Source organism: Nothoprocta perdicaria, unplaced genomic scaffold (assembly GCF_003342845.1).
Source record: "Nothoprocta perdicaria isolate Ctin4 unplaced genomic scaffold, notPer1 scaffold_87, whole genome shotgun sequence".
In the NCBI taxonomy this organism is placed as follows: Eukaryota; Metazoa; Chordata; class Aves; order Tinamiformes; family Tinamidae; genus Nothoprocta; species Nothoprocta perdicaria.
Window position 1 is genome coordinate 977423 of NW_020456165.1, and position 10156 is coordinate 987578.

Here is a 10156-nt window from a genome sequence, read left to right on the forward strand (position 1 = left end):
TAACCCCAGCTCCCCCAGCCGCTCCTCGTAAGGTCTGTGCTCCAGCCCCTTCACCAGCTCCCTTGCCCTTCTCTGGACACTTTGGTGCCTCAATGTCCTTCTTGCAGTGAGGGGCCCCAAACTAAACACAATATTTGAGGTGCAGCATCACCAGTACTGAGTGTAGAGGGACGGTCACTGCCCTGCTCCTGCTGGCTACACTGTTCCTGATACCAGCCAGGAGGCCCTTGGCCTTCTTGGCCCCCTGGGCCCTGCTGGCTCATGTGCAGCCGGCTCTCGACCCACATCCCCAGACCCTTTCCTGCCGCGCGGCTCCGCAGCCCCTCTGCCCCAGGCCTGTAGCGCTGCGTGGGGCTGTTGTGACGCTCAGGATTTTGGGGCTAGATGACTAAGAACAGCAACATTTTTAGCACATGATTTTAATTAACGCCCTGAGCTTGTCTACATCTTCACTGGCATTTATGAAATATGGTCATAAGATTTGTGCTCTTAAAAAAAAAATTAAAAGTTTAAGATATTTATATAACAAACAACGATAGGCTATGCGTTGTACTAACAAATGTCCCTAGATGAGAACCTGAAAACTTAGCCTGACTCTCCCAAAAGCTCTAAGAAATACAAGTATACTGAACAAAACAGCAACTTTATCCATTAGGACATCAAAGGATCAGAGGAAGTCAGTCATCTTTTAGGACTCGGGATTAATGTCACGTTGTTATCTGTAATGCAGGAGCATGTTCTCCAGTCTCCTTGTCTGCATGAAGCCTAGAAAAGAGTTGGGGGCTGCACACTGCAGTAAAAACTTGAACAAAAAAAGCAGACTAGAAACCAGTTTGTTACCTCAGTTCATGAAATTTCATATTAGCCCTGGGACACTTAGAACTTTTGTTTTTCTGTAAGACAACTGGTCTTTTGCAAACAGCAAACATAAAAATATCAACAAATCAAAATGCTAGACATTTGTCCAAGAGCACAAATTTGAGCTCCCTGGTTTTGGATTTATGATACTCCCTTAGCTTTAGATTGTGAGGCTGTTTTCCTACTCTCTTCCCTTCCAACGTGCACATTTAAGATTTTCAAACTAAGCAGAAGTTTTATATACACATCATCTACACAGATCAGAGATTACTGCAACTCTGTTAAGTCTTTTTTCATTGAAATATTTTGCTCTGTTTATGTTTAAGAACAGCCTGCATCACTTTACATCATCACCTCAGAGTTTCTGTTTCTTGCTAGCATTTTTCTTTATTAGAAGCACTTTAAAATATGCCATCCATACTCCTACCACATGCTTCATTTCTGAAAACTAAGGTTCAGGTAAAAGGTCAAAACTGGAAAAGCAAAAGGAGCAGCAGTTTCTATTGGAGAAGCACTTTTTTCATTAAAGGAAAAAAAGAGCTGTTTACAGTAATTTACAGAAACCTAGAGGCACTTACTGTACGATTGCATCATTTATTAAGAAAAGTACTAAGACAGCAGACACCTTCTAGCAAGAATAAAATGTTTTAAACTGAAGGCAAATCAGGGTGATGACTTACATGAAAAAAAGAAAAAAAAAGTATCCAAAAACATACAGTTTTAAAACCATGGAAAGCACGTAGTGCATACAATACCTGACAACTCCCCAGATGAAGTGCATTTCTCTATGTGATTGCTGACTGCTTTGACAGCATTGAAGTTTTTATTCTTTTTCAAGATATCTATGACATATCTTGATCGTGCATCTGGAATGGTGGGGTCAGCCCCAAAATTCAGGAGCATAAGCACATCTTCTGTTTGGTCTAAAGCATTGAATGAGTAAGAGAAGAAGCAAAATTCTCATTATTCAGAGTTAAGTTCCTGGCACAATTTCTGATGTATTTTTATTTAAAACAACAGATCTGAATTCTACCAGGGTCATCGAATGAGGTACTGTTAGGTATTATTCTTCAGCAGAAACCCAAGAGACAGTTCAGAAAGACTAAAATCTTATTTTCTTTATTATAATTGGGAAGCTAGGAGCACAAAATGACTGGATGCATCCCCTTCTCCATGGCACCCCAGCCCTGTTCTCTGTCCTCTAGGCCAACTGCTCTGAATGTAAAGAAAAGAAATGGGGCTAGTCAAATTCTAATTTGGCTAATGGCAAGCATTATTTCTTTCCACAGAAATTACCATCCTCTACAGCATTTAAGAATAAGAGTTACAGATCAAACAAACACAGCAAGCAATTACGAATTATAGCCCTCACACACTATCATATTCTGGAAGAGGCTGTGCCCAATTTGCCACGTTCTGCTGCCAGGGGCTCTCCTGCAAGCAGCCAGTCCAGTCTGCTGGCCCCAAAAAGGTGCCTGCTGGCCACCAGGCCACCAAGCAGCTGCAGGAACACAGGAGAAACAGGAGGGGAAAATGAGCCGTGCCTGGCAAAAAGGGTTAGGTGGATACAAAGGTGTCTTGTTTTGCTTGCCTAGGCCTGCCATTCAGGCTATTTCAGGGATTATTTTTGTTTGCTGATGGTTCTGAAGAGTTCTTATATGTGCGTGGGTATATACGTATATATCTATATTTAAAAATCTGAGTGTATATGTATTTATAGATATGCATGTGTGTTTACATATAGAAGTTTTATATACATAAAACGCATGCATATGCATTATATATGTGTATATAGATGCATATGTACATATGTAAACATATGGTGTTTGTGGAAAATGCAGTAGCCATTTAGCAACAGACGTAACTGCAGGCAAGGCAATTTACATATAGGCTACAGGCATCTCCTTCACACTATTAAAGAGAACCACCAGAATGTCACTGCACCTAATGACTTAAAAGCTTTGTGTTGCCTTGGGATTGATGTTTATTTTTTGTTGCCATCCAGTGGCCACAGTAAGAAATACAAGGGCAAAAGCCAGGCTAAGTTAATGTAAAAGAAATCCCTCAAAAAAACAGGAGGAGGGGCACTTCATATTCCTCCTCTGACCACTACTACTTATGGGTTAAGCCTCCATCTACTTTAAAAGCTATAAAGATAACGCCAGATATACTGAGGATGTAACCGTATTTTATGAGGACAAAGAGATTCAAAAATATACCTAAAAACTGGAGTAAGTTGCAGGTAAATCATAAGAGCAAAGACAAAAAGCCAACATATCATATCTAATATTTTACAAAGGATCTGCTGAAATGTTTAAATATTATTTGTAATTACAAGTCTATATTCTGATTACATGACTTAAACAATTTCTTCCTCAGCATAAAATAACTGACACTGCTAACTGAAATCTTCTTCCATTTTTTTCCGCCATAAGAAAATAAACCCTCACAGCAACAGAAAAAAAGAGATGAAGTGTATATTTATTACCTTTCCGGGAATATTCACTGGATGCCACAATGTGCAGGACAGTGCATCCATCTCTGTCTTGCTGGTTAATCCCATCCTTCAAATGTGGCCTCTGCATCAGTAACCACCTGAAAAGATCGTTCCTTTCTGAAATGATTAAAAACACCCACTTGTTGTGAAATGGCAAGCACAGGTATGGCAAAAACAGATGTTTTTGAACACAGAGAATAAGAGGGGAAGAAAAACTTAAACCAAATCACGGCAAGAGCCAGCCATGCCCTCAGAGACGTGATGCTCTGTTCTCGCTGCCTTGCAGCATGCCCAACTCTGAGACTGACCTATAGCAGCTATGGAGACTACTGCTCCACATTGAAGTAACAGGAAGAAATCCTGTATTTTTCTCAAAGCTGATGCAGTCACCTTCTAAATGATCCACGTCAATCACACTGGCTTTAAACCATCCTACAAGTATCACTAAACATAACCAAAATGTGCTTACTTGATCAACAGGAAAGCTTAAGATACTCTTTTAAGCAGCACCATACTAATCCAGGCAAGGTCATAGCTGTTGGAGCAAATCTGGGGGAAGGGGCTTTTCTTCTTGTTTTCAATTAAATAAAAAACCTCCAGCTGTCAGTTATCTGAAAAGGCCCCCTTGTTTAATTGTAGCGCGGGCTGTCACTCACTTGCTTGGATACACAGTCTGATAACAGCATGAAGAGGACACGTTCCAATGGTTTCAACTTTTGCCCCCAAGGAAATCAGCCATTTGACCAATTCTGCTACATCTTGCATCCTGTCATCAAGTCCACAATACTCATAAGTCTGATAAAAAGAGAAGAGTAGCAAAACATTACATATGCAAAAGACGTTTTCCAAGTCATAATTCCATACTTTTAATGACAAGAATCAGTGGGACAATAACAAAGCCATAATCCATTATATATATATAACAAATTGAAAGAGTTACAGTAGAAACCTAATACAAATATTCTTCTCCTACGAGGCACACACCTATCTTGAGAGAATCTCACCCTGCTCTGAATAGCACTGAAACTGAAGTTTACTTTAAAAGATTTATTTCTGTATTTCTTCTCTATAATTGACTGCAAGTCAATTGACTGCAGGTAATTATATATGCCTAATATACATGCCTTACACATGCCTAATTAAATGTTACTGCATCTCAAGGCACATATTGCTACCATAGCATATTGTCCCTTTAAGCTGAAAAGAGGTAGCTTTATGCAGCCAATACTCCCCAGAAAAGAAAAGAAACAACTTGAAATTGGTAAAAGGGAGCTAGTGACTTGGGGAAGGAGATACAGGGAGTGCAGGCAACTTCTCAGAAATCCAATAGGCAGACACCAAATTAGAGTCCAACTCACCCTTTGCCAGCTCCACAAACATCTGGAGTTAGGGCTGCAATAACTGCCTGCCTGCTCACACGCACAAGAGGTGTCAAGGATTAGAAGGCAGATGTTAGACCAGATTGCTTCAAAGAAGGTGATCTGGTAACAGCATGAATTGCACAGGAAAGTTTGCAGGCTAACACTGGAATCCAGGGCAGAAGGAGGCCGAAGCAGAGAGGAATGTTTTAGTGATGACTGGGTGAATACGAAGCGCAGCCTGCCAGAGAGGGGGACAGCAACACGAGGCACGCTGGGCAGGGACACAGGAGGCAGAGGTGGAGGTTGGGACAACAGGCCAAAAGGATCAGGCAGGAGGGCTGCTTGGGAACGGTACTCAGCCATGCTTTTTCCATCTGGGTCTGTCATTTATTATGTATTTACTTATCAATCTTTGCATGCGCTTCCAACATCCAAAATTAAGTCTTCCTCTGATGCCTCATGCCAGATTTTGGCTGGCGAAAATTACTGCTTGTGCAGTTGCAAATTCAAATTCCCCCCCCACAGTGAATATACAGTGTCAACAGGGGAACTTCCAGTTGTCAGAAAGTCACTATTTCCTTCAAGTCTTGCAAAAGAAAAGCAGTGCTTAGGGATTTCTCATCTTGAATCTTGAAACACAGAAAAGTTTAAAGAGCAAAGACTGAAAGGGCCAATAAACAAAGAATGAGATACTGCTTTACAAGGGCAACCTATGGTTATCCCACTCTCTCATGACATCTTGATTTGTCTGCCAAGGAAGGTTTTTTGCTGAGACACCTTACATATTCTTTATAGTATTGACCAGGTTTACTGCCAGGGCCTAGAGCAAACAGCAAAGGGTGACAGAGGGTGGCACGAAAGCCCCTATGGCTTTTTGGCTGGCACAAACATAGCAGATGCTCTGGACAGTTTCTAGAGCCCGTCTGTGTACCCCCGTTCACTAACTCCTCTGCTACCGTGATGAGCAAGCTGACTGATAAGCTGCTGATACATTTCCTTTTCCACCCCTCTCTTTCAGGATTACTCCTGTTCATTTTGTAAGTCACTTATGTAAAATTTATTTATGCAAAAAGCTCAATTCGAAATCACTCTGATGGAAATACCACTGTCACTTTAACAGCAAATGGCAAATTATGGTATATTCCATTAATATGCCATAAACTGGTAATGTGACAGCCAGTAAATGCCATGGAAAGGTACTGTGTAGCCTACAGTTAACATTTTCTAAAGCTTCTATTAGGCAAACCAGTGGTGTAAGAAAACCAGTATCATCAACTCAAATCCAAAAAGAATTTCCCCGTGAAGGTTTAATCATATGTTTTAAAAGCATGCTACATTCAGCAGAACTGTAGTTCACTAGGTTACAGAGACAGAAAAAGAGAAGAATAAAGCTTGTAGAGTTTTGCTGTTTCAAGCCGTCCAGGGGGAAACCTTTATCTCAGCTGCAGGTGAAAGCAGCTGGGCAGGAGTTGGCCGATGGCAGACCAGGACACTATGCAAAGCGTTTAAAAACCTCCTAAAAACCTCCTAAGCTGCAGAGCTAGTGGAGCCATCGGCTCCTGTCCAGCAGCCCTGGGCACACTCCAACTTTAAGTGGGCTGGGAGCGATGGTTGCACATCCCTTTGCATGTCCAAGGAAGCCTGGCAGCATTCCCATGCACACACGCAGGGAGGAAGCACCAGTGAGCCCCGCAAGGCCACCCAGCTCACCCACTCCCACGACCAGAGCCCCTGGGACACACCGGAGCGCATGGGACTGCCAGCAGGGAAGCTGTGCAGGATTAACAGGGCGGTCTGGCAGCTGGGTTTTATCCAGTACAGAAAGCTACTGACATGCTCAAGTGCTGCAGAGCATGAGGAATTGCAAGGAAACCAGAAAGCAGCAAGTTTCAAGACAGGAAGGTAAAGATCAAGTTCTACTGGCTGCAGATGCCCCATTTGAGGGAAAGGCACTGGGCACACTGTGGCCACATACAGCTGTATGTTTACATCTTGCCAAAATCTTCTACACCATTTGGAAACTTCCAGTGCCTTCAGGGATTAGTTTAGCAATTTCTGCCTAGATATAAGGCAACGTATCAAAAACTGAGGGTAGGGAGGGAAGGGAAGGTTATCACCCCACTTCATCTCCTTTAGTCATGCTTAGAATCAAGAAAGAGGGTGGAGATTGGTTGCCAAAGCCTAATGATACACAAGCCCAGGAAGATCACAAATCGTTCGGGTTGGAAAACATCCAATGAACAGATGACAGACATTTTTCTACATTAATAAAAATGTCATCTTCCATGCCCAATATGTATTGCTTTCTGTACTTGCCAGGAACAAATCTTTTAATCAAGGAAAATATTAAATTATATACAGAATTTATAGAAACTATAGATTCTATAGTCATCCTATAAGGAACAAAACATATGATTTAATACAGTCATGTGAAGTACACATTATTTTCCATTTTTTCCTTTCATGTATTATAACATTGTACATAAAACTCAAGATCTGTCAGTAAGATACAAAAAGATACACACAAAATAAAAGAAGTTGTCATTACCTCAAAGAGATTCCTCAGTGATAACTGCTTGACTCGGAGATTTGAGGGCAATTCCCTCTTCTCAGAGAACAGCAGCAGACAAGACTTAAAAAAAAAAAAAAAAAGAGAAAGAAAATATCTCAGATCATGTAAGTGTAATTAGGAACTATCATTTGTGTTTCACTGCCTCCACAGATGTTTTGGAAAAACTAAGGAAAGCAAAACAACATTCCTGATCCTTAAGATGTTGACAGGTCTTCAAATATTATCTGCTGAATCTTCCTTCCTTTAATAACTTCATGCAACACACACTTTGCATTCCCTGTGTCCCTCCCCGGCACACAAGCTGCCCTGCCCTGCCCCGTGGCATGTGCTGTCATGTACCTGGAACGGCAGGGCAGGTGCCAAGGGCTCTTCTGTCCCGGTATTAATTAACCAGGGATTTGGCTGTACTGGCTAAGGCAGACAGCACTGCAGCCCAGCATGCAGAGGAGCTGCCACAGGATGGCCTTAAATAACTTAGCAGTGAATTGCAAAAATGATTAAAAGCATTTTCGTTTGATTGCAACAGACTGAGAAGCTATAATTGATGAAAGTTTCTTCAAAAACAAGAAAAGACCTGGAAAGGTCAATTTGGAAAGGACCCTCTGCTCTGAGGTGGAGTTTCACATTCCGGAACACGAGGCTCCCCAGACACGTTGAAATCCTTAACAAGAATTGACTGTCTTTCTGTTTCATATATTTTGCTAAAAACTGTGCCTTGCTCCTTCAAAACCTCCCTATTTTCACAGAAATCAGAGATGGAGCAGCCTCTTGAGGGAACTGGAGATTGCCCTAAAGCATTTCCAAGTACCTCAGCATAATAAACTATGTGTATTTAACTTGGAGTTTCGAAAGCAAAGGCTATTTATGGCAGGGGAGTGGAGCATTTCTGAACATGTATTGATCTAGGTGTTTCTTTAGAAAGTTTGCAGGGCATAATCACAAGGTTTTCATACAGTTACTGTAAAAAGGGAATTAAAAATTTCAGGCAATATACCTTCTAACTTTACTAAATAATTTGCTTTACATTAAAAGTCATATACTCCTATTGAGATGGTCAATGACGTCCGCATCTTTCAATAAAAAGCTCCAAATTTTCCAACTGGTCATATAGAAGGAAGAGCAAGAAGGACCACGAAGATATTTTTCCTCTAATATCTTTTAATAATTATTATTCTAGATGGCATTGTGATTATCACAGAAAAATAACAAAACAAAATGATTTTTCATTTGAGTTTACCCATCTGAAAAAGTAAACAGTCTCAGAGATTTACCACTTAGTACTTCTCTGGGTCTAAAATATGGACATTTCCACAATGGAAACAGTAAATATTCATTATTTCAAATTTTAAGGGTAATGACAGCTTACCCTGAACAGAAAGAAAAATACCCAACTACTGCACAAAAATACAGGACACTTGTTTTCTTTACATAGTAATAAACTTACCCGCCACTTTCCTCTCTGGGCCAACCTTTCTATCACCATTTGCCAAATAAGTGCATCAAATCTGGCACTGAAAATAAAAGTATGTGCGTGGAAATAACTTGGTGGAAGGATTCTTTCATCTACAAGAACAAGCAGTTAAAAAATTACTTAGTACAGGGAGCACTTCTGAAGTTATGGTCCCCAACTAAATCATTTCATTGCAAATAAATGGCCAAATAAATGATTGTCAAGTAAGTAAACAGCCAAATAAATGATTGCACAAAAGATGCCCTACCAAGGACTTGCACTCTCCCCTTCACCAAAAGGCTCTTGGGAAAAAAAGGTTTTGAGTTTACCATTGATACTTATGAAGATTCCTGTTACAAAATCGGCAACTTGAGATCGATCTGCAGAATCATTCAGAAGACTCAACCCCCTATGAAACACAGAAACCGCCTCATAAGAGTCTGACAGCATGATCAGTGAGTGGCCAGCTCTGTAATAAGCCTGGAAAAAAAAAAAAAAGAAATAAAACACCATGAGCTTCCAACAACTTAGGAGCTTTCAACAAAGACCCACTAGGGAAATTACTATTCCAACCGTCTCCATAGGGACTTTGCCTTAAACTTAGGCAACTCTCAATGTTGAAAGAAAGCTTGAACTACCAGCATAACATGACAAAAATAGGTAAGTGTGTGAGAAGACAAGACAATCTCTTATTCTCTTAAAGAACCACCAGGCTGGTACAATCAATGCTCTTCTTCGAAAAATGTTTACAGATCTTTACTATACAACAAGGTACTGTTCTCTGGCTGATATTCAAGTGCCACTTCTTCCAAGCTCAGGATCGGTGTATCCCCACAAAAAAGAAGTCGAGTAAGCGGGGCAGGAGACTTGTATGGATGGGTAAGGAATTGCTGGGCAAAGTGAGTGAGAGAAAAAGAGTGCACAGCTTGTGGAAGAAGGGACAGGCCACGTGGGAGGAATACAGGCGCATTGTCAGAGAWTGCAGATGYGARACGAGGAAGGCCAAAGYCCGGGTGGAATTAGAGTTGGCGAGGCAAGTCAGAGACAACAGGAAGGGTTTCTATAAGTATGTCAACAGCAAGAGGAAGACGAGGGAAAATGTTAGTGCACTGCTGAATGGGGAAGGGGCCTTGRWGAMGGAGGATGCCGAGAAGGCAGAGTTACTAAATGCCTTCTTTGCCTCTGTCTTTACTGCTAAGGTGACCCCCCATGAACTGCATGGCACAAAGGGAAGAGATGTAAATGGGCTAGAGGAAGACCTTCCGCGGGTTGAGAAGGATTGGGTTAGGGATCACTTMGGCAAACTGGCCACTCAAAAATCTATGGGCCCGGATGGGATGCACCCAAGAGTGCTGAGGGAACTGGCCGAGGTTATTGCTCACCCTCTCTCCATCATCTTTGAGAGGTCCTGGAGAGCA

At 41.4% G+C, this 10156-nt stretch overlaps 1 protein-coding gene across 1 annotated transcript in view; it reads right to left on the reverse strand.

Annotated features, from left to right (window-relative positions):
- The window catches only part of TRANK1 (tetratricopeptide repeat and ankyrin repeat containing 1), a 36379-nt gene that overhangs the window by 22177 nt on the left and 4046 nt on the right, over nucleotides 1-10156 (reverse strand). Inside the window, exons 3-8 of the mRNA XM_026052311.1 lie at nucleotides 9068-9218; nucleotides 8733-8851; nucleotides 7265-7348; nucleotides 4012-4150; nucleotides 3347-3472; nucleotides 1614-1781 (exon numbers count right to left, since the gene is read on the reverse strand). Coding sequence (XP_025908096.1) covers nucleotides 1614-1781; nucleotides 3347-3472; nucleotides 4012-4150; nucleotides 7265-7348; nucleotides 8733-8851; nucleotides 9068-9218 — 787 coding nt within the window. The remainder of the gene's footprint in view (nucleotides 1-1613; nucleotides 1782-3346; nucleotides 3473-4011; nucleotides 4151-7264; nucleotides 7349-8732; nucleotides 8852-9067; nucleotides 9219-10156) is intronic.